Genomic DNA, 24,993 nt, shown 5'->3' with positions numbered 1-24,993 from the left:
CCACGAACGAGGCGGACACAAACATTCCGGACACAAACGCAAGGTACTCGTGGGCCGGACGTGGCCAGGATCTACGGCCACGGGGCGTTCCAAGGACGCAGCATCACGTCCGGCGCCATCCCCTGCGGGCTTCGAGCTTCCAGTTCCTGGGCCTTGGGCCGCTCCTGGAATGATGGCATCCGCATACCGAAAACACAAGCGGATGTTCTGGAAAATGACCCCTTGCACCTGAAGAGACCACACTCCAACCCGGAGGAAAGCGTCGTCTTCAAGACTACCCTGAGAAAGCCTAATGTCCTCCTCCATCGGAGGCAGAATGCTCCGGAACACGAGACACACAGGAACCCCAGGGAGCCCTTCGTAGGGGAGAGGAACACCCACACACCATCGGGGCTCACCGTTGGGCTGAGAAGCTGAAAGGGCCAGCACCGTCAAGGTCGTGTGCCCAACGCGGGACTTGTGACGTTGCGTCCACGCGGCTGGATCCCCGGGTACCGGGGAAGCGGAGCAATGCTGTCCTGCCCCTCACGGGGAGCACGGCCTCATGCACACCCTCGGGGTTTTCAGTCCCGGAGGCGGCCAGCCGCCAGGAGAGTTTACTAAGCACGTTGCCCCAGGGGGTGGGGTGTGCTGCCCCTGGGCCGCAAGGAAAACCCCTTTGGGGCAGAAATTTGCATGAGGCCACGCAGTTTCCGTGGGATAGGCAAACGTGACAGCGGGACACCGGCGCCCCCCCCCCCCCACCGTGGTTCTTCCTAGACACCACATGTTGCACAAACCTAAAGTGCCTTGCCAGACTGCCGGCCCCACTTTAACAACCACATCCCCTCACTTCCTGTGTCTGCGCCCCAGGTTGGTCATTCTCGCCATGTTTCCCACGTTTTCCTTATGACCGTGTCGTTAAGGTGATCTCTGCCCGGTGGCGGGCACTCACCGACATCTCAGGGGATGGTTAGCACTTTTTTTTTTTTTTGAGCGATACGGTATGTTTCAGTGAAGGCACAAGCACTGTTTTTCTGGACACCATGCGATCGGTGCGTGGTTTTAGACTACTTCGTCAACACACAACTTTTGTATGTCCCGGGAAACCAAACAATTCGTCTGACGCACTTTATTGCAGTTTCGCTGGACCGAAACCCACAGTGTCTCCAGTGCGTGCCCGTGTCAGCTCAGGGGTCGGCTGGAAGCCCATGTATGTGGGCTTGGCAAGCGCAGGCTGGATGATGGCGTTGCTTTGCTCGCATATAGCGTGTGCTCCCGAGCCCGTGGTTGCTGTCTCTGATTAGGAATCCGCTAGCCCTGAGGGGGGGAGCCGCAAGGCCCCCAGACGCCAGAGCACCACGAACAGAGAAAAGAACAAAATAGAGTTCTCATCTTGGGCAAATAGAGACAGACAGACGGACAGACAGACCCTAAGAAGCCACAGAACAAGGATGTTGGAAAACTGACCACTGCCCAACGTGGTCCTGGGAGAGGAGTGGCACGTGTGCCAGACAGGGGAAACCCCAGCACCGCTTGGCCTAATTTCCGGGGATGCCTGAAGGTGGCCTCCCGGCGGGCCCCGGGATGCCACGGCAGCGCCCAGGGTGGGCACCCAGCTGCCCGTCACGCGTGCGGGCCCACACTGGCTCGAAGAGAGCACCAGGGAGGCGTCTGGAAAGTGAGGGAGTGAGTGCCAAACACCTCCTTCGAGGGCCCTCTGCTCCTTCCATCCCTGTCGGAAAAGCCAGAGAAGCAGCCCCAGGAACCGTGGCCTGGGGACAAGCAAACGTGCGGTGGTTTCATCGGAAACAACAGTATCTCTTCCCCGTTTTAGTGGTTTTCTCCGTGGATCGGACATGCCCAGTCCCTACCCCACAGACGCGGTACTTTTGGGCTTTATGCAGCTCTGGGAAAGTGTCATAGGTCATCCTGCTGCCGCCACAGCCCCAGGTGAGGGGATGCCCCACGGCAGCCACGGCACCCGCCCACGGAAGCCACAGCTGCTGCTAAACCTGAAGAAGCAGATCCCAGGTTCCGGGTCCTTCTTCCTCTGAGGATTCGACCACACGTCTCTGCTGATCACCAGTGTGTGCTTCCCACTCCCGCCCCCAGGAGCCGCGAGGCTGGGTGTCACCCGCGGGGGGCGCTCCGTAGATGGGGGAAGGTGGACCCTGCCCCGCGACCCCCCCTCCCCCCCGTGCCCGTGCTCCATGTCAGCATCGCAGCAGCTTGTCGTTGAGCCTGATGACGTCGCTGACAAACGTGTCCGCCCCGATGAAGTCCCCCGCGATGATGTTGGTGCACCGCACGCCTGGCCCAGGGCACTGCTCACGCACCCACGCGCGCAGGTACGGCAGGTTGGGGAGCGTCATCTTCTCCAAGGACTCGGTTGGGTGCGCCAGGATGTACATCAGGTTCTCTGTCAGGTTGATGCCCGCCACGAACAGCCCGCCTGGAACAGGAAGGAGAGGAAGCTGGTGCCACGGCCGTCAGGCTCCCCCGCCCTCGTGTCCACACGCTTCTGAACACAGACTCTCAGAGCCGCGTGCAGATTAGGGTTCCGACGGCGGGGACACACGTGTCCACATCAGTGCCAGACTCCTGCCACCCAGCATGGGGACAGATAATGTCCGCAGGGATGTGCATGTCTTGATTCCCGTGTGGTGGACGGAATAACATCCCCAGAGATGACCATGCCCCGACCCCCAACATGACGGACACACTGATGTCCCCACAGACGTCCACCCCTTGACCCTGAACGGCGGACACACGAATGTCCCCAGAGATGTCCCATGTGCTGGACGGAATAATGTCCCCAGCGACGTGTATGTCCCACTCCTGTGTGGTGGACACAGTAACCACTATTTGTCACAGCGGCAAATGGACACTCACACACCGCGTGTCAGCCAGTGGATTTCGGGGGGGGGGTGGCCCAGAATCCTCAGACACATCGCAGAATCTCTGGGAGGGGCTCAGCACCTGTGTGGGTGGGAACCCCTGGACAAAGGTCTGAGAGCCCCCCACTCCCACCACAGGCGACTTGGCAGGCGGCCACAGTCAGACTTTTGGTGTCTCCCTGACGGTTTTCCTTCTAACCCTCAGAGTGCACGCTTGTCAACCGGAGAAACACGAGAGCGCGAGATACCACGTCACAACCTGCTTTTCGGGTGGCCTTGGGGCCGGGCCTTATGTCCGTCTCTCGGGTTACAACATGGCTTCTGAAACAGGTTTGTGAGCACACAGAGGCATGACAGGGCGAGCAGGAGGCATGCTCGGAGCGCGTGTGGGTGTGTGTGGAGCCTGTGTGTGTGTAGAGCGCGTGTGGGTGCGTGTAGACGTGTGGGTGCGTCTAGAGCGTCTGTGGGTGTGTGTAGAGGACATGTGGGTGTGTGTGAAGCGCGTGTAGGTGCGTGTGAAGAGCGTGTGGGTGCGTGGTGTGTGTAGAGTGCGTGTGTGCGTGGTGTGTGCAGAGCGCATGTGGGTGCATTTAGACGTGTGGGTGCGTGTAGACTGCGTGTGGAGCGCATGGGTGCGTCTAGAGCGTCTGTGGGTGCGTGTGGCGCGCGTGTGGGTGCGTGTAGACCTCGTGGGGTGCACGTAGAGCGTGTGAGTGCGTGTGGATGCTTGTGGAGAGTGTGTGGAGTGCGTGTGGGCGCGCGTGCAGCACGCGTGGGAGTCTGTACCGCGCGTGTGGGTGCGAGCACAGCACACTGCCCACGACGCGTGTCGCACACCTGCAGCGCAGAGCTGGGGCAGGCTGTAGACCCGAGTCTCCGCACCTCGCTAGCGATACCACAGGTGCGTGTCCACGTACATCCACACACGTAGATGTCTCGTGGATGTGCGTACGTGCGTCGTGCGTGTGTACGTGACGCGGGGAATTAAAGCAAAAAGGAAACGCAGACACAATGGAATTTCTTACAAGCTGCAGCCCACTGACGATCACTGGACAGCGCTCGCGAGTCCGCGATTTCTCCGGGAACGTCCTCTGTCCTAACGTTCAGGCTTCGCTAGAGGGAAAAACACCGGCAGCCTGAAGCCAGCCGCCAGCCGGGCCTCCAGGATCCCTGAGGATCCCTGATCTTCCTTAGCGTATGAAGGTCCTTCTGGGCGCTTCCCTTGACCTCACCGCCCCCAGCTCACACGAGTGTATAACTAGCCTCTCCTCCATCCCAGAGCAGCACTTCCGGCCCACGGCCCGGTCCCTGCGCTTTGATAAAGCCACCTGTTGCACCAAAAACGTCTCGAGAATGCTTGCTGGGCTGCCGGCTCCGAACCCCAACATTTTCCACATCAGCCCGGACCTAAGCGGCTCTGGCAGGATGTGTCTGGCCCAGGCCAGCAAACTCGCTTGCGATAATTATGTAGACAGGCGTCCTCTTGATGGCACCCAGGCCGTCCTAGCAAAGGGGACGCTGATCCTGTCTGTTCCTCGTCAAATAGATGCAGGGCCTTCTCCCAAAGTCATTTCCCGAGCTAACGGCCGCCATCAACGGAGCCAGCTGTGGTTAGTCTGCCTCGGGACGGGGACTTTCTGGCATGTTCCCAAGCAGCTGTGAAAACAGCACGCGTCCACTGTGGTGGAAAACCCCACGGTGTCTGCTCATCTGTCCGAGTCCAGGAGGCTTAGAGGCTTAGAATCCATCAGGAACCCCTTTCTCTGCCTTCTGGGGTGTCTCTCCTCTTTTGCCTCTCCTCCTTATTTTGCACCTTGCACCACCTTGGGTGGTCCAGTTCCTGGCCCACCACCGGTTCCTGGCCCAGCTCGGAGCCCGGGCTCCCCCTCCCCTCCCGCAAGGAGCAAACACCGGCCCCGGCCTCACAGCACCCACTTCAGAGATCCCTGCCCGCATCCCCGAAAAACTGACAGTGGGGAACAAGCTGATTGGCTTTCAAATGGACACAAGCAGAATATAATTCGGTGTTTAAGCTAATTTAAATTTGTCGGTTTACTTAAGATGCACCTGTCTTTAGACTCATGAGCCTTAGATACCACGCTGCTATTCTATTCGGGCTCACTAAAGGTGAGGTCAGGTCGTGTTCTCTCTGTCGCAACTGGTCAGCAAAAAGACGACCTAAAATGATGCTTGATTTCTGTCTCAGCTTTCACGGGTGTTCTTAACATAGCTTGCAAAGTCTGTGGTGACCCGAGACTTTTAAAGCTTTGCTGCGATGACAAATTGGACTGAATTCCTTGGACATCCAGACCTTTCCCTAATAGGATGTGGCCCTGAAGCATGGATTGATTACTGAACGTAGGTTTGTGGTTTTTCGGCTTCTTACTGCAGAGAAACTCAGGGCATTTAAATCCGCTGGAAAACATGCTTTGTGCTTAAATGTTTTCATTTAATTTGTGCTTTAAATTTTAGATTCATAAATCTGCCATCTAGAGACTTCTGGCTGAACAGTTTACAATTGGTTACCAGTTAATTTCCACTGGAGACTAAGGTTTCTAACACGAAAAATTCTGCTAAATGGGGCGCCCGGGTGGCTCAGTCGGTTAAGCGTCTGGCTTCGGCTCGGGTCATGATCACGCGGTTCGTGGGTTCAAGCCCCACATCGGGCTCACGGCTCTTAGCACAGAGCCTGGAGCCGGCTTCACATCCTCTCTCTGTCTTCCTCTCTCTCTGTCCCTCCCCCACTCACAGTCCTTCTCAAAAATAAACATTTTTGAAAATGCTGCTAAATGTAATTAACCCTGATGGAAATAAGGGAAACAACACTGGATGAAAAAAAAAGGTGTAGAGGGTTTAAGAAGGGAAATCTTTGGAAAGGAATTTTGTATGTGGTCAGGACTAAAGTTGAAATGAATGGATTTTTTTATGTTTATCTATTTTGAGAGAGAGAGAGAGAGAGAGAGAGAGAGAGACACGCTCCACACTGTCAGCACAGAGCCCCATGTGGGGCTCAAACTCACAAACTGTCAGATCATGATGTGAGTTGAAACCAAGAGTTGGATTCTCAACCGAGCCACCCAGGCACCCCATAATGAGGGGATTTTAAAAGTACACTGGTCTAAGTTTGAAATTCTGATTTCTCTGTTATAAAAAAGGACGTTTTTTTTTGGATTGTTAGCCTGCTTTTGATAACAACATGTAAACAAAGGGTTTTTTTCTGTGTTACCTGCCAAGCAAGCCAGTTTCTACATTTTCTGTTTATCAGGTCTTTGATTACTTAAGTCTCAGTGTTAAAAGAGCTAAGTTTTGCTAATAACTGTATAACCCTACACACTTGCCTTTGGAATCTTTTATTGCCTCCTTGGTTAAATAAATAACTTTGTGATGGTAGGTAATCCTATTAAGGCGCGTGCTTTGTAACTTCTTTAAGGCTTTTTAAACAAACTTCCCCAAGATTTAAATTGTAAATAAAGTCTTTTTGACCAATTAGATTTGCTTCTTTGGTACGTTAGGTGACTCAGGAAGCATCATTAAACAAATAATAGGTCTTAGGGCAAATGCTAGAACTATTCTGGAGGCTATGCAATTCCTAAAGTGTGTTTTTTTTTTTTTAAGTTTATTTTCTTTTTGCACCAGCGAGCTTGAGCAGGGGAGGGTCGAAATCAAGAGTCGACACTCATCCGACCGAAATGACTTAGCCACCCAGGTGCCCCGAAATTCCTGAAGTTTCCGGAATGTCGTATTTGCGAGTAACCTGTGTAGACTCACATATGACCAGACAGCTCTAAGGAACTAAGGCTGACTTTACGAAACACGGAGCCATCAAGCCCGTTGGAAACGTTGGCCAGGTACCTGCTCACAGAGCTCCCAACAGCCTCACCAGGCGAGTACAGGTCACTTCCTGGCAGGTGCAGGAACCTCAGGATATTTGGGGACCTCGTGACCAGGAGTTGGCCCCATTCTACAGGTACAGCAGGCAGGTCTGACGGAAGTACTTGGCTTGGCTTCTGGCCTGGAGAGGCTATGCTTGGCTCAGTTGAGAGATTCCTTACGAAATTTGCAGAGCAAATTTTGAAAAATCTGTATGGCTTATCACCATCCCTGCTGAGGTGATGTAAATAATTAGGCCAAGTTTATTAGCACTGGATTCGGTTTACAAACAGAGGAGTCTTGACTTGGCTACTTCTCCAAATGAGGGTAACTGCAGGGAAAAATTATGTTTCAACAACACGTCTTTGTAAATACTAATTTTTTTTTTTTTTTTAGTTTTTTGGTTTTGTTTGTTTCTATTTTTACCTCTAGATTGAGAGAGAGAGTTGGGGGGAGGGGGCACAGGGAGAGAGACTGAGAATCCCCTCAGCCCGTGAGTTCGAGCCCCGCGTCCGGCTCCGTGCTGTGCCGACAGCTCAGAGCCTGGAGCCTGTTTTGGGTTCTGTGTCTCCCTCCCTCTGACCCTCCCCCATTCATGCTCTGTCTCTCTCGGTCTCAAAAATAAATAAACGTTTTAAAAAAAGAAAACCCAAAGATCTAAATGTCAACATTGTTCAGGGGGGAAAGATGTGGGAAACAAAGGCAGAGATGCGTATTAAATGTCCTTATAACCTGCGGCCATTGGCGAACCCTTGACACCCTCAGAGGGAAACATCTCTCCGGCAACTCCCTACCCTCTTAAAGTTCATGCGTTGCTAGAGGGGAAATGACCTTAGCTTGACAATACCCAGGCCTCCAGCCTCCGGAGTCCTCGTTAGCATATGAAATCCTTCAGGAACTTCCCTCCCTTCACCTCCCCACCTCCCAAGTATCAGTCACCCCTCACAACCCCGTTCCGCCCACAGTCCTGTCCCCCCCCCCCCCCGCTGTAATAAAAGCACCTGTTTGCACCCGAGATAGCGCAACAATCCTTTCTTTCTTGGCCATCGGCTCAGAACCCCAACACTTCAAACCGCGTCGTGTGTATGGACTTATCTGTACCTCTGTGCATCCGTGCACACATGTACACGTACCCACGTAAGACACGTGCGCACACAGCCACACACGAGTCCATACATGTTACGCGCGCACACACACACGCTACATGACTTCTAAAGTTCTTCCCTAAGAGCCGAAAGCAAACCTGTGAGCGATAACGTGTGTGTGAGCCCTGCAGGTGCCATGTGTGACCGACCCACACTGCTCACCTGGGCGGCCACACCTCTTCATGTGCTCCAGGTAGTGGATGAGCTCCTGGGGTTTCACCTGGTCCCCCCACCAGTAGGGGATCCCAGGCCACAGCTCCCTGTGCCGGCTCACGACACTCGCCTCCTCGTAGGACAGAATGACCTGCTGGCCGCGTGTCCACAGCTGGTTCAATGTCGGCACCTCCTGGAGAGGAAGGAGGAGTAGCGGGTACCTGAGAGAGACTGGTCGGGGAGTGTGAGAGACTGATGGTGGAAGATGGGGGTGAGAGACTGATGGTGGAGGATTGGGGAGTGAAACAGACTGATGGTGGAGGATGAGGGTGTCTGAGAGAGAATGATGGTGGAGAGAGGGTGAGAAAGACTGATGGTGGAAGATGGGGTTGAGAGACTGATGGTGGAGGATCGGGGAGGGTGAGAGACTGATGGTGGAGGATTGTGGAGTGAAACAGACTGGTGGTGGAAAACAGGGTGAGAGAGACTGATGGTGGAGGATCGGGGTGAGACTGATGGTGGAGGATGAGGGTGAGAGACTGATGGTGGAGGATGGGGGTGAGAGACTGATGGTGGAGGATTGGGGAATGAAACAGACTGGTGGTGGAGAACAGGGTGAGAGAGACTGATGGCGGAGGATTGGGGTGTGTGAGAGACTGATGGTGGAGGATGAGGGTGAGAGACTGATGGTGGAGGACTGGTTGTCTGAGAGAGACTGATGGTGGAGGATCGGGGTGAGAGACTGATGGTGGAGGATCAAGGTGTATAAGAGACTCATGGTGGAGACCGGGGTAAGAGAGACTGATGGTGGAGGATGAAGATGAGAAACTGATGGTGGAGGATCGGGTGTCTGAGAGAGAATGATGGTGGAGGATTGGGGTGAGAGACTGATGGTGGAGGATCAGGTGTATGAGAGAGACTAATGGTGGAGAACAGGGTGAGAGAGACTGATGGTGGAGGATTGGGGTGAGAGACTGATGGTGGAGTATCGGGGAGTGTGAAGGACTGATGGTGGAGAGCAGGGTGAGAGAGACTGATGGTGGAGGATTGGGTGTGGGAGAGAGACTGATGGTGGAAGATCAGGGTGAGAGACTGAAGGTGGAGTATCGGGGAGTGTGAGAGACTCATGGTGGAGAGCAGGGTGAGAGAGACTGATGGTGGAGTATCAGGGAGTGTGAAAGACACTGATGGTGGAGGATCGGGGTGTCTGAGAGCAACGGTGGTCGGTTATCAGGGTGTCTGAGAGACGCAGGGATGTGGCATCATTGGGGTGCCTGTAGTAGGGACATGGGGGGGGGCAGGCAGCATCTACAACTGCTCCTTGGCCTCTGGAATGTCTGTGACCCAGACAGAAGTGTTACCAACAGCACCCTGAGTTCACGCTGACCCCCAGAGTCCCTGCCCGTCGAATAGCCAGGTGTGTCAGGAAGGTCAAGCACGTGTTACTACAAGGACCAGTGCTCGAAGGACCAGTGATTTTGTATGTGGACCTCCCACCCTCTTCCGTCTCCCCTCTGTGACGTTCCCTCTGGAGACTCAGCCTGGCGGTCTGTCCCCTAACAGCTGCTCCTGCCACCTTCCCTCAGAAGCCCCAAGCACCTGGGTGCCCTGGGTCACACAGCAGCCCCACTGTCTTGTTTTGGCCTCAGACCAGGCTCATAGGACGAACTTGGAGAAACGCCCCAACAAAGTGACGTAAAATGGACCCGAAATGGATATGGAGTTAACTTTTCAGCTTCCCGGAGACCCAGGGAGGGTCACTCCAGCCGTCGCCAGCAAATGGCACAAATTATCTGGATCACAAAGACTAGGTGTGTTGTGGGCTCAACCGTGTCCCCTCTGAATTCTTAAGTTGAAGTCCTCACCCCGATACCCCAGAACGTGACTGTATTTGGAGGTGGGGTCTTGAAGTAGATAACGGAGGTAAAATCAGATCATTAGGATGAGCCCTGATCCAATAGGACTGGAGAAGGGCGGATGAAGACACAGACACGCACAGAGGGACGACCGCGTGAGGACACAGCAGGAAGACGGGTCTACACGCCCAGGAGACAGGCCTCGGCCCTGCCTGGACCTCAGACTCCCAGCCTCGTCCCCGCCTGGACCTCGCACTCCCAGGTTGTGTATGTGGCACAGTGGTGCGCGGGGCACACTGTGGGCGGGGGGTGGGCAGTGGTCTTTCTCCTTGGGCGCATCACAGAGAGCACTCCAGCAGTGCCCCCACCCCCAGCACCGGAATTATCTCACCATCATGCACAGCAGAACCAAGCACGCAGGGGAGTCTACAATCATACTCCTGCCCCCCACCTGCGCCAAAGGGGCCCTTCCTACCCCTCGGGGACACAGCATGTCCCCAAAGATGTTGTTGATACAGGCCACTAGGTACTCATGCAGGTTGTCCGTCAGGCCATCGAAGTCCCTGCAGGCCAGGATGACCACCTCCTGGGGGTGGCTCTCCAGCCACTCTGAGATCTCCGTGAGGGTGTCCTGCACAAGAGAGAGAGGGGCTCAGTCGGATCGTCGCGAGGGGGGCCAGGAAGCTGAGGACACTCCCACAGGCCCAAGGGCCTTCTGTAAACAGAACCCACTGGGCAAACGGGCCTGGGTCCTGGGCCAACAAATAGCCAATGCAGCCTCACCAACGACTGCCGGGCTGCCAGCCATTATCCTCGGGGAGAAGCATATGCTTGTGTGTGTGTGTGTGTGTGTGTGTGTGGCCATGTGTGTGCACCCTCACTGCACAGGGCACCGTGTGTGCAAAGATGTAAAGTCTGCAAGTGCAGGGAACACGCAAAGCCCGGCAAGTGGCATGTGGAGTGAGGTCCTGGAATGGTGTCACCCGGCCCCAGGCGTCCTGGACGGCAGGGGGGAGTCAGGCTGAGCGAGACGGTGACTCCTCATATTCGGACTTCAGAGCCACTCAGGTTGTGGCGGAGGAGACAGTGCAAGACGCCCCAGGCCCCAACCAAAGGCAGGAAGACAAGCGGCCCCAGGTTTGCAAAACCCAGGAGGTCAAGAGTCGTAACCTCTGGACGGCTGGACCCCACAAGGGTGTGCATCACCGCGTGCAGGCCTCCCCGAAGCAGCCGTCCAGCACCCGAGCCCCTCCCTGCGCCAGCCGCCCCGCCCCCCCTCCGCGACCTCGCACTCCTCCCCTCCCCAATTCCCCCGCGCCCCCCCTCCTCAACCCCGTGACCCCATGCACCCCCCACACCTCCACCAGCGCAGTCGAGTACACCATCCCCCTCCCCCGCCCCCCGCCCCCCCACCTCCCCTCCCACTCTCCCCCCCCCCCCCCCCGCACCTTCTCCTCCCCCTCCGCCCCCCCCCCCGCGCGGGCGTGTATACCATCCCCCTCCCCCGCCACCCCGCCCCTCCCCCCTGCCCCTCCCCCCGCACCTCCACCAGCGCAGTCGAGTACACCATGTGCACGAAGTGCAGGTTGTTCTCCGAACCCTCCGGCATGTGCGCGACCCGCAGGTCCAGGTACCGCACCCCGGCGTCCAGCTGCTCCGTGACACCCAGCACCTGTGGACAGAGCTCCGTCGTCGCTGCTGGGGGCCGTGGGGCTCCCGCCTCGGCTCACTGTCCCCCCCCGCCGTCCAGGGCTCACGGTCCGGCCGGAGATGCCCCCTCTGGGCCACGCTGTCTGAGGTCGAATCAAGAGCTGTTCTAGGTGCCGGCTGCGGTCTGGACGCCGCGCACGCCTGGCACTCGGGCACATGCTTTCGGGTGACACTGGCCACGGTGAGCCACAGACAGAGCCTGGGGAGGCCCTGTCCTGCCGTCCACGCCCCTTCGGCGCTGCCCTGCAGGGTCCCGCCTCCCCCTCGCCGGGGCGGGCACCGGGAAGGAACGCTCTCTGGGCCTCAGCAGCCCTGAGCCAGGCCCCCAGCGCCGCACCTGCACCCTTGGCGGTCAGGACGCGCGGAGGAGGGTCAGCGGAGGTGGGCACCGTCCCCACGCCACAAACAGCAGGAGGACAGGCAGGAAGGAATCCAATCCAGAGAGGGTAAAGGAGGGAAAGGCCGCACCCTCCCACACAAAGTGACAATGGAAAAAGCGAGAGTTAAGTAATTTGTACATCCTTGCGGCCCTGCAGGGAGCCAGGGTCCCTCCTGTGAGCCCCCCTGTGGAAACATGCAGCACTCGGCTACCTAGAGGCTTTCGTGTCCCCTACTGTGTTTGTGGGGGGGTGAGGTCCAGCCAGGCGCTCCCCCCTCTCCCCCCACCGTGCAGAACCACCTGCGAGGGGCCTTGACGCCCAGGTCGGCCCTCGCTCAGGGACCCCAAGCTCTCTGCAGGAGCGGACTCCGGACTCCGGGGACAGGAAAGCACCCAGCTGGCTACTCCCCAGGGCACAGGCTTGTGCCTCAGGTGGGCTGAGGTCGTGGACGGACAGGACTGAGAAGTGCACATTTTCTCCCGTAAAACACCCCTTCACACGCGTATGGTGTCTTTTCAGAACGTAAACTAGGTGCTCGCGGTGTCAGTATTAGTAAAGCCGCGGGATCTGAGGAGGTCGTCACAGGACACACGCGCGGTCTGACCGCCCAGGGCGGATCCCTGCCTACACCTGGGGACGCGGCTGCGGCCGAGAACCTCCCTGGAGCTGGATGGGGCGTTCCTGCCCCTTCCCCTCGGTGTGTGAGCTACAAACTTAACATGATGCCCTCCCCGGTGCTTGAACGGTGTGCATTAGCGATGGCACCGTGTGGCCTGGGGCGTTCTGCAGAAACTCAGGGTGCGCACAGCTTCCCGGCTGTGGACGCACCCCATATGCTTTCCTGTGGCCGGTGCTTATGAACAAGCGGTTCTGGTTATTTCCTCAACCGATTCCCTGGAGGCACCCAGACTTTACAACAGCATACCCCCACCCAGACCTCCTCATGGCCCCCAGCACCATGAGACCCCAGCACCACGGGGACCCAGCACCACGAGACCCCAGCACTGTAAGGCCCAGCACAAGAAGACCCCAGCACTTACAGACCCAGCACTGTGGGACCCCAGCACCATCCAGGACCCCAGCACTGCTGGGACCCATCGCCACTCAGGACCCCAGCATCACAGGCCCCCAGCACCATGGGACCCAGCACCACGAGACCCCAGCACTATAGGGCCCAGCACTGAGAGACCCAGCCCTGTGGGGACCCAGCACTGTCCAGGACCCCAGCACTGCTGGGACCCATCACCACTCAGGACCCTAGCACCACGGGACCCCACCACCACGTAGGACCCAGCACCGTGGGGACCCAGCACCATGAGACCCCAGCACCGAGAGACCCAACACTGTGGGGACCCCAGAACCGTGGGACATGGCACTGTGGGGACCCAGCACCCAGGATGCTAGCACTGTGGGGACCCAGCACCCAGGACCCCAGCACTGCATGCCCCCAGCACCGTGGGACCCCAGCACCGTCCAGGACCCCAGCACTGCTGGGACCCATCACCACTCAGGACCCCAGCATCACAGGCCCCCAGCACCATGGGACCCAGAACCACCCAGGAACCCAGCACCGCGGGGACCCAGCTCGGTGGGACCCCAGCATCTTGGGACCCCAGCACCGCGGGACCCCATCTCCAGGACGGCAGCGAACCCGCTGACCCCTCCCGCAGGGCTCTGTGGTGACATTTCAGGCTGGCCAGTGCAAACACCTCACACAAGTAGGGAATCTGGTTTCTCCACATTCCAGACAGGCAGGTCCCCAGAGGGATTCCTGCTGCCCTCGTGACTTGAATTCCTGCTGCGCAGCGATTACAAAGCACCAGAGCCCGGGACTGGGGCCTCCAGGAACCCGGAGTTTCCAATGCACACGTCCAGGGAGCAGAGAATTCGGACCCCTGAGCCCCCACAAGCGGCGGTGGGGGGCTGGGCTGTTCCCCAGGTGGGTCCTGCATTGCTGCCAGAACCTGGAACCATCACGTGCCTCTCCTCCCTTACTGACACTGTGCGGTGACGGCCATACGGCCAGCTGCCTGCCCCTCCCCCACCGGGATGCCCCAGGTCACCCTGGGTCTGCTCTCCCCACCCCCCCCCCCCCCGACCCTCCGGGTCACCCCACCCCCCACCAGGATGCCCTGGGTCTCCCTGAGTCTGCTCTCCCCGCCCCCCACCAGGACACCCCGGGTCACCCTGGGTCTGCTCTCCCCAGCCCCCCCCCCCCCCCGGGACCCTCCGGGTCACCCCACCCCCCACCAGGATGCCCTGGGTCTCCCTGAGTCTGCTCTCCCCGCCCCCCACCAGGACGCCACGGGCCACCCTGGGTCTGCTCTCCCCACCCCCCCACCCCCGGGACCCTCCGGGTCACCCCACCCCCCACCGGGACCCCCCAGGTCACCCTCAGACTGCACATCACCCGGACCTTCCTCTCCATGTACACCCTACCCCAGGACGACCCCCCCCCACCCCAGTGCTCACAATGCCCTCAGACCCCCAGGAGCAGAGGCCTGCAGGGAGTTTGAGCAAACCCCAATCAGACAGGAGACTGACCCCTCTCAGGACGTGGGGACCCGGCCCCGCCCGCCCTGTCCCTCCCTGAGCATTCAGGGCAGAAACCTGTCATTGTGGGTTCTTTCTCCTCCTTTTCAAACGTGTGCCCGTCTCTAAACAGGCCTCTAGACAATGGCACGGCCCAGAGGAGGTTCCCCAGGACTGGGGGCTCTGAAGTGGGATCCCGTGCGGCCTGCCTCCAGCCGGCCAAACACCTCACAAAGACACGGGGACGTGCGTTGTTTGTGGCTGCTGGGCTGGGTTGGCTGGACGTCTGTTTTCAGTAGTGTTTGCCCTGCCGGGGAGGGCACCCACCCGGCAGATGGCACTGATCGGCCGGCCCCAGGGCCCCGCGCCCCTCACCTGGGTGGTGGACCACTTGAGCACGATGGGGCGTGTGATGCAGGGAAGGACCTTGCCCAGCAGCTGCAGCAGCCGGGACTGGCTCTGTGCAATGGGCGACTTCTTGTCCAAGCAGTACGTCATGGTGTCGTGACTCCCTGCAAGCAAACCCAAGGGGACTTTGCACCCGGGAGCCCCCTCCGCCGGGCGCCCCGGGAGCCCCCTCCACCAGGCGCCCTGTGCCCGGCGGTGGGTACTGCCCCAAACTCATGCCCACCGTGCCGATGGGACAGGGTCGTCCAGGACCAGGGTGGCCCTAAACCTGGGTGTCCTTTTAAGGGACACAAGAGGAGAGACACAGACACAGAGGAGATGCCACATGACACCACGCGGTTCCTCGCGGGGAACACCGCCCCTGGTTTCGGGGACCTTCCCACGCCAAGTGATCCTCATCCAGCACAGCCACCAACGTGCCCCCCTGACCTGGAGAAACACCCCCATGTCCGTCCGCACTGACGTCCGTGAAGGTTTTCCAGAAACTCTTGAAGAAGAAAGGGGCACGTTTACTGGGTGCGAACGTTCGCATGTTGTACAGGGATGTCCGTGTAAATAAGCACAAATACGTGTAAATAAGCGAAGCTGCCGGAATCGCTGAGACCCGGTGCTGCCGATTCCACAGATCAACGCATCAGAGCGCTGACTTCAAAGATGGACGCGGTTTTGCGCATCTAAGGTGTTATAACGGAGGCGATCTGCTCGCTGGACAAAATCAGTGAGCACCGAGATCGGGAGAGGTTCCTGGGCCCTGTGTCCCATCCAGCGGAACCCACGATGTTTACAGGCTTAGCTGGAAAAACGAAGCCGTCCTGCTCTGTCGGAATGTGCCAGGAAATCTTTCTGAGGACAATCCCGAACGCAAACGTATGAAAGGAGAAGACGGAGGCTGGAGGCAGCAGAGAAAAGAGAAAGGGATTCTCCCTGGGGCTTCCAGAAGGAGCCCGGCCTGTGGGCACTGAAAGGTCACACCCTTGCAGATTTCTGGCCCCAGAGCTGTGAGTTCACACAGCTGTTTGGAACCACACAGATTGTGGCCCTTTGTTACAGCGGCCCCAGGACACTTTCACAGCCACCTGGATACGGCACCTTGGGGACTAGGGGCCCTTTCACCTGTGGTGCTGGGGCGTCCCCTACCGCCCACAGCTGCCCCCGCTCCCCGGATCTGACCCCTAAGGGAGCTACTCTCCCACACGTTCCCCAGAGGCCACCTGCTTCTGCGGGGCACGGAGGGGAGGGGACGGGCCTGAAGAAGGGCATGCCCTGGGCCCTTGGTGGCTGTTCGTCCCAGAAGAGTTCCCTGCAGATCCCCTGAAACCACCCGGAAACCGCCTCCCACAAGGAAAATGGCCCCAGGGCAAACTGGAAACCCTGTGATGTGATCACCAGGGAGTGAGAGCACAGTGACACCTCTCTCCTAGAGCACGTGGGTGTGGCCAGGGGTTCCTGACACCGATGACGGGGGCGTGGCCATAGGGCATGACATGAAGGCAGAGGGCAGTGGGAGGGATCCCCTCCCACCACCTGGTCAAGAGTCCAAGACTCAGGATGCGCCTGGAGAAGCTTGCGATGGGGAAGTGGACGGTCCCCACGCCCAGTGACAGTCCTCACTTACATACACTCCTATACGAATGTCAGCGGAGGGCACACAGCCAGGAAGACGATACTGCGGCTCCATATGTGCCGATACAGAAAATGCAGACAACATTATGCTAAGTGAAAACGTAGATCAAAAATTGTACAGTTGGGCCTTCTTTTCGTTTATAGTATATATCTTTATATATAAAAATGGATTATCCCTATATGTAAATGGATTCACATATATATTATAATATAGAACTACAAACTGCAGGCAAATCTATATACGTCACAGAGAATGTAATTTTTTTTAACTTACACGTTTGCATTTGTCTGCAATTATTATGTATTGGCTATATGAGTTTTTTGTGGCTCCCTTACAAAGTGGGAGGCTTCAAAGAACAAAAATTAATTGTATCCCAGCTTTGGCGGCCAGAAGTCAGGACCACTGAGATCCAAGGGGGCGGGACCAAAGTCCCTCCAGAGGCTCCAGCAGACGGTTCTTCCTGCTTCTGGGGCTCCAGGGGTCCCTGGGCTCGTGGGCCTGTCCTCCTCATCTCTGCCTCTGTCTTCACATGGCTTCTCCTCTGTGTCTGTGTCTCCCCTTCTGTGTCCTACAAGGACACTTGCCATTGGATTCAGGGCCACCCTGACCCAGGATGGGCTCATCTCAGATCCTTCACTTACTGACATCGGCAAACACCCTATTTCCACATAAGGCCCCGTTCTGAGGCTATGCGGGACGTGAATTTGTAGGCACTGGTCAGTGCCTAGAATCGGGTTTGTGTGGTCACCCCTCGGGCCCAGCGGGGACACAGCCTGACCCCCAGGGACTCTCTCTCGTCTGTGAAGTCATTCAGGTGTTGGGACTCGGGCCACTGTGGGAGTCCAGCTGACAAACAACAGACAGCCATCTGGGAAATAACCAGACTGGGTCCTGCCCCATCAAGAGAAACTGCATTCGAATCAAGAATTTAAACGTTTTTGAGAAGTCTTCGTAAAATCCCAAAGGAAAGTGCTAGGACAGGGTGAAAACGTGGCTCAATCTGAAAAACCACAAAAATGTACCCAGGTGAGAAACCTGCTTATTTTTGAGGGAGGATCTGCAGACACCGCACGTGCACGGACGTGGAGACACGGAGTGGGTCCACTATAGCCCTTCGTTTTTGCAAAAACAAAAGGCTGGTAATGCCCACATGCTCATCAGTGGGGAGCGGCGGCCACTGCTTCCGGGGCCACTGAGGCCGCAAGGGCCCAGACAGAGCCCAGCAGGACTCAGGGTCACCAGGTCGTGCCCCGCGCAGGCCTGGCAGGCGTCCCGGAGAGAGGGGTTCTGTCCCCAGGAGGGGGGTTCTGTCCCCAGAGAGGGGGGGCTCTTTTCCCAGAGGGGTGTTCTGTTCCCGGGGGGGGGGGACTCTGTCCCCAGAGGGGGGCTTCTGTTCTCAGAGGGGAGGGTTCTGTCCCCAGAGGGGGGGTTCTGTCCCTGCTGCCCCTCTGCCCCTGTCTCCCTCCCCTGCACTCCCAGCCCTCCTCGACTGAGCCTGACCTGCCAGCCAGCTGCTCTGGCCTCACCATAACTAGGGTCCCATAGGTCCTGTGATAGGGATGGCTCACGGCCAGCTGGCGGCTCGAGGTGCCCCGCAGGAACGCAGTGCTCGGTCCTTACAGCTGAAGGGCTAGTGGGTTCCCTACACAGAGGGACAGACTGGAGGGGGAGCAGTACCCCAAATCCCTATGCCATCACATCTCCCCTCAGCCACACTCCCTGGGACTGTGCACGTGCCTGCTGGGCCACATCAGAATGAAGGAGACGGAGAAGGGAAGACGGTCATTTGGTGCATGTGTGTGCATGTGGTGTGTGTGTGCCTGTGTGTCTGTGTGTACATGTGTGTGCATGCGTATGTGTGCCTGTATCAGGTGTACATGTGTCTGTATCGCATCCATGTGTGTGTGTGCCTGTATTGTGTGCACGTGTGTGTATATGTGTGACTGCATTGTGTGCGTGTGTGCACCTCTGCGTGTCTGTATTGTGTGCGTGTGTGCCTATATTGTGTGCACGTGTGTGCCTGTATTGTGTGCATGCATGTGTGTCCATATTGTGTGCACATGTGTGTGCCTGTACTGTGTGCATGCATGTGTACACATGTGTCTGTCTTATGTGCATGTGTGTGCACGCATGTGTGTCTGTATCGTGTTCATGCATGTGTGTGCCTGTACTGTCTGCGTGTGTGTGCACGCATGTGTGTCCCTATTGTGTGCATGAGTGTGTGTCTGTGTACATGTGTGTGCATGTGTGCACACACGTGCCTGTTTCTGTGCATGTGTATGTGTGTCTATCTTGTGTCCATACGTGTGTGCGTGCATGTGTGTATGTGTATGTGTGCTGTATTGTGTGCACATGTGTGCCTGTATTGTGTGCATGCATGTGTCCATATTGTGTGCGTATGTGTGTGCCTGTACTGTGTGCATGCATGTGTACACATGTGTCTGTCTTATGTGCATGTGTGTGCACGCATGTGTGTCTGTATCATGTTCCCACATGCGTGTGCCTGTACTGTCTGCGTGTGTGTGCATGCATGTGTGTCCATATTGTGTGCATGCGTGCGTGTCTGTGTACATGTGTGTGCATGTGTGCACACGCGTGCCTGTTTCTGTGTGCATGTGTGTCTGTCTTGTGTCCATACATGTGTGCGTGCATGTGTGCATGTGTATGTGTGCTGTATTGTGTGCATGCGTGTGTGCCTGTACTGTGTGCACGCATGAGTGTCTGTGTTGTGTGCGTGTGTGCGTGTGCCTATATTGTGTGCATATGTGTGTGCCTGTACTGTGTGCATGCATGTGTACACATGTGTCTGTCTTATGTGCATGTGTGTGCACGCATGAGCGTCTGTGTTGTGTGCGTGCGTGTGTGTGCCTATACTGCGTGCATGCGTGCATGGTTCCTGCGGTTTCCGTGCACTCAGGCCCCACCCCATGGCCGGCCGCACCCCTGGGGGACGCAGAAGCCCTCACCTGGGATGGACAGGTGGTGCAGAGGCACATCCCAGAGCAGGGGGCACAGCGCTGACATCCAGTCTGCATTTGTGCCGCAGCCCTGGAAGTTGCCAGAAGCGCTTACCTGTCCGCCCATCAGGGGCCACTCGGTGCGACCTGAGGAAGGAAACAAAGTTTTGCTGACCTAAACCAAAGGGCCCAGAGCCACTCTCCTGGGGGGCGCTGGCAAAGCGTGCATCCTACCCCCTGCCGGTGCCCCCTGCTCCAGTCTTGCGCTAATCCCTCCACCCCGCCACCCCCGCCGCGCAGAGGGGCTCACACGCCAGTCGGCCAGGTCTGTGGCTGCAGGGGTTCAATCCTGGGGGTGGTGGTGCCTTGGGGGCCCAGGTCAGCACCCTGCCCTCTGCCTCCTTGGGTTGGGGTGCTGGGCTGTGGTGCAGGGAATCTGAGATCTGTTCCCACGGAAGCCAGCGCTCCCTTAGAAGCAATGGGGAGACGTCTGGGGCTAGGGGAGAGGAGGAGGTGTCTCCTGGTCCTTAACCTACGGCCCTGGCCACTGTCTTCCCAGCATCTGCCAGGTGATGAACACGCATGGGGTGTAATTTACTCTCAGGATAAGCCGACGAGGTGGGCACAGGACATCGCCTGCCCAGAAAAGGAGCCCCAAAGACAGGAGCCCATCCTGGGTTGAGCTGTGACCCGCCACCAGATTCCCACGTGGCCTCTTCCCCCAGCACGTCCCCAGTCGTGGAAGCTCTGTACACACAGTGAGGGGGTCAGACTTGGTTTCCCTGGAAATAAGCCACTTCACCCTAAGGGTTATTTTGAGTGGAAGAAGACTGAAGAAAAGCAGAAACAAGAAAAACTCTCCTCCCTCCTCGTCTAACCCTAACCCTAACCCTAACCCTCGCCTGCAAGCAGGTATAAATTTCCCTCTGTACAGCCGTCCCCTTCCATCCCCTGTACCCGGAAGGGGAGGGCACCCCCCTTAGGTCTGCACAACTAGCCTCAAGGAGTAACACTGACCCTGCCCTTAGCCTCCCCTAGCCGGCTACCTTCTTGGGATTTAGGGTCCCTACAACCCCCAGCCCTTTCACTCTGGCTTGTCAATTCCACACAAATTCATCAACCTTTGGTGAAATGGCAGATAAGGCCTAACGTCCAACTGTCTCCCTGGGTCCACTCCTCTTCTGGGAAGGCCTCTACAAACATCCAGAATAAACCCTGTCCCCTGTCCATCTGTCTTCTGTCATTTCATTTATTTATTTATTTGTTTGTTTGTTTGTTTATCTATAACATAAGCTGTGCACCCGACATGGGGCTTGAACCAACGACTCTGGGGTCCAGAAGGCATGCTCCACTGACTGAGCCAGCCAGATGCTCCCCTCTGTGGTCATCTTATCTAATTTTATTTTTAAGTTTATTTAATTTATTTTGAGAGGGAGAGAGAGAGAGAGACAGAGAGAGAATCACAAGCAGGATTCACACTGTCAAGGCAGAGCCTGATGCGAGGCTCAAACTCACAAACCAGGAAATTGTGACATAAGCTGATGCTCAATCGACTGAGCCACACAGGGGCCCCTCTTTGTCATTTTAAAATATTTTTTTTAAAGTTTTTATTTATTTTTGATACAGAGAGAGACAGAGCATGAGCAGGGGAGGGGCAGAGAGAGAGGGAGACACAGAATCTGAAGCAAGCTCCAGGCTCTGAGCTGTCAGCACACAGCCTGACGCGGGGCTTGAACTCACAGACTGAGATCATGACCTGAGCTGAAGTCGGATGCTTAACTGACTGAGCCACCCAGGCGCCCCCCTCTTTGTCATTTTAATTTGCAGGTCTTGGTCCCAGAATCTAAGAGGTTAGAAAAAATTTGTTCCTTGTCTACACTGTGTCGAGTGCACCAACAGCCAACAGTACAGTATTGATTCTCATTCTGCCTCAGCATACAAAAGCCTGATCCCTAACCCTAACCCTACCCCCCGTCCATAAGAGGGTCCTAGAGCTAGCACCCCTGCCATCCATCTTCCCTCATGGTGGGTCCCAGGGCTCTCCCAGCTCACACCCAGTCCATCAGTGTCCCTGCAGGAGTGAGTGTGGGACCCCGGCCCTCCCGCGGGGGGTGGCAAGCATCCAGGTGGTCTGGGGCTGGCCTGTGCACACAGGAGACATTGCTCAAGGCACTGTGCCATCCAGGGGCAGATGGGCCACCGCCTGCCCTCCGGCCATGCAGGTGTCTGGAAAGTGGGCAGACCGGGGACCATGTAGCCCCAGCCTCAGGACCCCCTATATGTGTCGGCTGGACCTCATCTGGGAGTGTGGTCAGCCCCAGCTAGGACACACAGAGCAGGGGCTGTGGCTATGCCTCTCCCAGCTGCCGCCCGGGGGGCCTTGTCCCACCCAATTGAGCCCTCCCCAGTCCCATCCCAGCAGGGCCCACGTCTCAATGGCCCCAGGAAGAGGCACCTTGGGTGAACCCTGAGATCTGCCAGGGGCTCACCATTTTGCTTCCAAGGAAAACCACTCTGTGAGTTTCAGCTGACAGGTAACGAAACACACCCCCTCCCCCAGAATGTGCCCCTGGGCATTAGGGTTCCTACCAGCTGGAGGGAGCAACAGACCCCAGAGAAACTGCCCAACGGGGCACTAGTTTGTCTGCGTGAAGGCAGTTTCCATGTAGATGTGAAATGTCCACCTGAAGAGATGCCTCTGCCCCTGCACCTGGGAGGGCTCCTTGGCGCCCCAGCCCCCCCGAGTCCCCTCCGCCGAGCCCAGCCCCTGGGGAAGGTCATGGGAGCACCAGCACCCCGAGTCCTCTCTGGAGCCCAGCCCCAGGGGAAGGTCCTGGGAGCACCAAAACTCCCAGTCCCCTCCACCAAGCCTAGCCCCTGCGAGAGTTCCTGGGAGCACCAGCACCCCGAGCCCCCTCCGCTAAGCCCAGCCCCTGGGAGACATCCTGGGAGCTCCAGCACCCCGAGTCCCCTCCACCGACCCCAGCCCCTGGGAGAAGTCTGGGAGCATCAGCACCCCAAGTCCCCTCCGCCAAGCCCAGCCCCTGGGGAAGGTCCTGGGAGCACCAGCACCCCGAGTCCCCTCTGTCGACCCCAGCCCCTGGGAGACATCCTGGGCACCCGGCACCCCGAGTCCTCTCCAAAGCCCAGCCCCTGGGAGAGGTCTGGGATCCCCAGCACCCTGAGCCCCTCCGCTGAGCCCAGCCCCTGGGAAGGTCCTGGGAGCACCAGCACCCCGAGTCCCCTCTGCTGAGCCCAGCCCCTGGGAGAGGTCTGGGATCCCCAGCACCCCGAGTCCCCTCAGCCGAGCCCAGCCCCTGGGAAGGTCCTGGGCGCCCCAGCACCCCGAGTCCCCTCTGCTGAGCCCAGCCCCTGGGAGAGGTCTGGGATCCCCCACACCTCGAGTCCCTTCCGGTGAGCCCAGCCCCTGGGAAGGTCCTGGGAGCACCAGCACTCTGAGTCCCCTCCGCCGACCCCAGCCCCTGTGAGAGCTCCTGGGCGCCCCAGCACCCCATGTCCTCTCCGGAGCCCAGCCCCTCGACAGCTGGACAGCCTCCACCCTCTCTGATCACATCAAGGCAGGGCTCCGGCGTGCCCTGGGAAGGAGGGGGTTGATTGCACAAAACCGGGTGAGGGCAGGTTTGCAGGCTCCCGGCCCAAGCAGGTGAGACACAGCAGCCTCCCACTCGTGAGCCTTCGGGGAGGTGGCTCCGTGTCCACGCGGCGCATCCGGAGGTGGTGGCTGGCGACAGTCGCACTCAGGAAATAGCTCCTTAGGTGAATAAAAGGACGGACGTGCCGCCTGCAAACCCGCGTGACATTCTGTCCCGTTCACGGTCCCCAACGCTCCCCGGCCCGCCTGCGCGCGCACGCAGGCTCTGCCCCAGCCCCAAGGACCCGCGATGACACCTGGGGCGCTAAGTCCTGCGCCAGCGGCAGAGCAGGGTCTGAGGACGCACCGGCACCTGCCGCCCTCACCACCCCGGAGCGGGTCAGCGCTGACCACGGCGAGTTCCCGCGGCCGCGGAGCCTGGAGTCGAGCCTGTGGCGGCCCCTCTTGCTAACCCTTCCATCCGGTCCGGAGGACGTGCCGTGCCCCTCCCCCGCCCCAGGCCGGGACCCCCCCGCCCCCCCCCCCCGGCTGTCCCCACCTGTCCCCACTGTCTCCGCAGGGACCCGCGACCCGCCCGGAGGCGCTCACCGCGCGCCGCAGACTCTCCAGCGGGCTTTCCGGCGAGGCCTGAGCCCAGGACGCGCCCCGCCCGAGCCCCAGGCCGGGACCCCCCACCCCGTCCCCACCTGTCCCCACTGTCCCCCGCAGGGACGCGCGACTCGCCCAGAGGCGCTCACCGCGCGCCGCAGACTGTCCAGCGGACTTTCCGGAGAGGCCTGAGTACAAGACGCGCCCCGCCCGAGCCCCAGGTCGGGACCCCCCACCCCGTCCCCACCTGTCCCCACTGTCCCCTCAGGGACCCGCCACCCGCCCGGAGGCACTCACCGCGCGCCGCAGACTCGCCAGCGGACTTTCCGGCGAGGCGCCTTCCCCCAGCAGCGAAGTCAAGCACTTCCTAAAATGCTCTGGCCTCGCCATTGGACGCCGGGAACCCCCGCCCCCGCGAGGAGGAGGGGCCGCCTCCAGACAGTCACGCCCAACCCCACACGGGCCCCAGGCTGCACCCCGTACGTCCTAGCAGGACCCGAGCGGGGAGAGCAGGGCGCGGTGGGAGGGGGGCGTGCCCCATACGTCCCGGGCAGCCCCACCTGCAGGGACCAGACCCTCCCAGAGGACGGGAAGGTGTCCTGAGGGGACCCGCGGGGCCAGCGGTCAGTGGTCAGGGACAGGAGGGTGTCCGGAGTGTGACCACGGGGTCAGCGTCAGGGGACAGGGACAGGAGGGTGTCCTGAGTGTGACCACGGGGCCAGCGGTCAGTGGTCAGGGACAGGAGGGTGTCCGGAGTGTGACCACGGGGTCAGGGTCAGGGTACAGGATGGGAGGACATCCTGAGCGTCTGGCCGTGCTTTGGCTGCTGTTCCGGTCACTCTGGACCCCAGGCCCAGAGCAAACAGGACTTTCATCAGAGCTCGGATGGCCTCATGGCCTCGGCGCCTGTGATCTCTGAGGACGTTGGTCTGCAATCCGACCGCGGCCTTTACTGAAGTGTGTGGCCCTCTGGCCTGAGTGGCTCTTGTCCCGGTCCCGGCCGGGCCAGGGCGTGTGGCCTCCGTCCGCGTGGGCGGAGGCGCATTCCAGGGCACGTGCACACCTGCAGACCCACCCACCCTGACGCTGACCCCGGTGACCCGGAGCCTCGTCCCGTCGGCTCCTGGGCGCGGGGCGCTCCGCACGTGCGCCTGGTGCGGGCTCTGCCCTGCCTGGCCGAGGCCAGCCGGGACCCAGAGCGCGCACAGGACAGCCCAACGTGTGCGGCGGAACCCCGCGCGACTGCCCCCTGCGCCCTCCGCCCGCAGCGCAGTCCGG

The 24,993-nt window shown here is 58.8% G+C and overlaps 1 protein-coding gene across 6 annotated transcripts; it reads right to left on the bottom strand.

Annotated features, from left to right (window-relative positions):
- Window positions 1-1,096: 1,096 nt before the first annotated feature.
- PLCXD1 (phosphatidylinositol specific phospholipase C X domain containing 1) lies at window positions 1,097-24,134 on the bottom strand. 6 transcript variants are annotated; one of them, XM_027052891.2, is made up of 7 exons: window positions 24,013-24,133; window positions 19,524-19,661; window positions 14,901-15,037; window positions 11,447-11,575; window positions 10,379-10,534; window positions 8,057-8,240; window positions 1,097-2,434 (listed from the first exon to the last, which is right to left on the bottom strand). In XM_027052891.2, the coding sequence occupies exons 2-7, from the start codon at window positions 19,639-19,641 to the stop codon at window positions 2,196-2,198; spliced, it is 963 nt and encodes a 320-aa protein (XP_026908692.1). In that variant the 5' UTR covers window positions 19,642-19,661; window positions 24,013-24,133; the 3' UTR covers window positions 1,097-2,195. The 6 variants fall into 6 exon arrangements, with proteins under 6 accessions (XP_026908692.1, XP_053057955.1, XP_053057952.1 ...); XM_053201980.1 differs by having other exon boundaries at window positions 19,630-19,661; window positions 24,013-24,104; XM_053201977.1 differs by lacking the exon at window positions 24,013-24,133 and adding an exon at window positions 23,716-23,740.
- Between the last annotated feature and the right edge of the window lie 859 nt (window positions 24,135-24,993).

Source organism: Acinonyx jubatus, chromosome X (genome assembly GCF_027475565.1).
Source record: "Acinonyx jubatus isolate Ajub_Pintada_27869175 chromosome X, VMU_Ajub_asm_v1.0, whole genome shotgun sequence".
Lineage (NCBI taxonomy): Eukaryota > Metazoa > Chordata > Mammalia > Carnivora > Felidae > Acinonyx > Acinonyx jubatus.
The sequence above is the reverse complement of the archived record's forward strand: the minus strand, read 5'-3'. Positions and strand labels throughout refer to the sequence as shown.

Coding starts and splice junctions, on each gene's coding strand:
- PLCXD1 (XM_027052891.2), bottom strand. CDS start 19,641: ATGGGCGGACAGGTAAGCGCTTCTGGCAACTTCCAGGGCTGCGGCACA. Junction 11,576..14,900: donor TCAAGTGGTCCACCACCCAG/GTGAGGGGCGCG, acceptor CTCTGTCCACAG/GTGCTGGGTGTCACGGAGCA. Junction 8,241..10,378: donor ACATGCTGTGTCCCCGAGGG/GTAGGAAGGGCC, acceptor CTTCCTCTCCAG/GAGGTGCCGACATTGAACCA.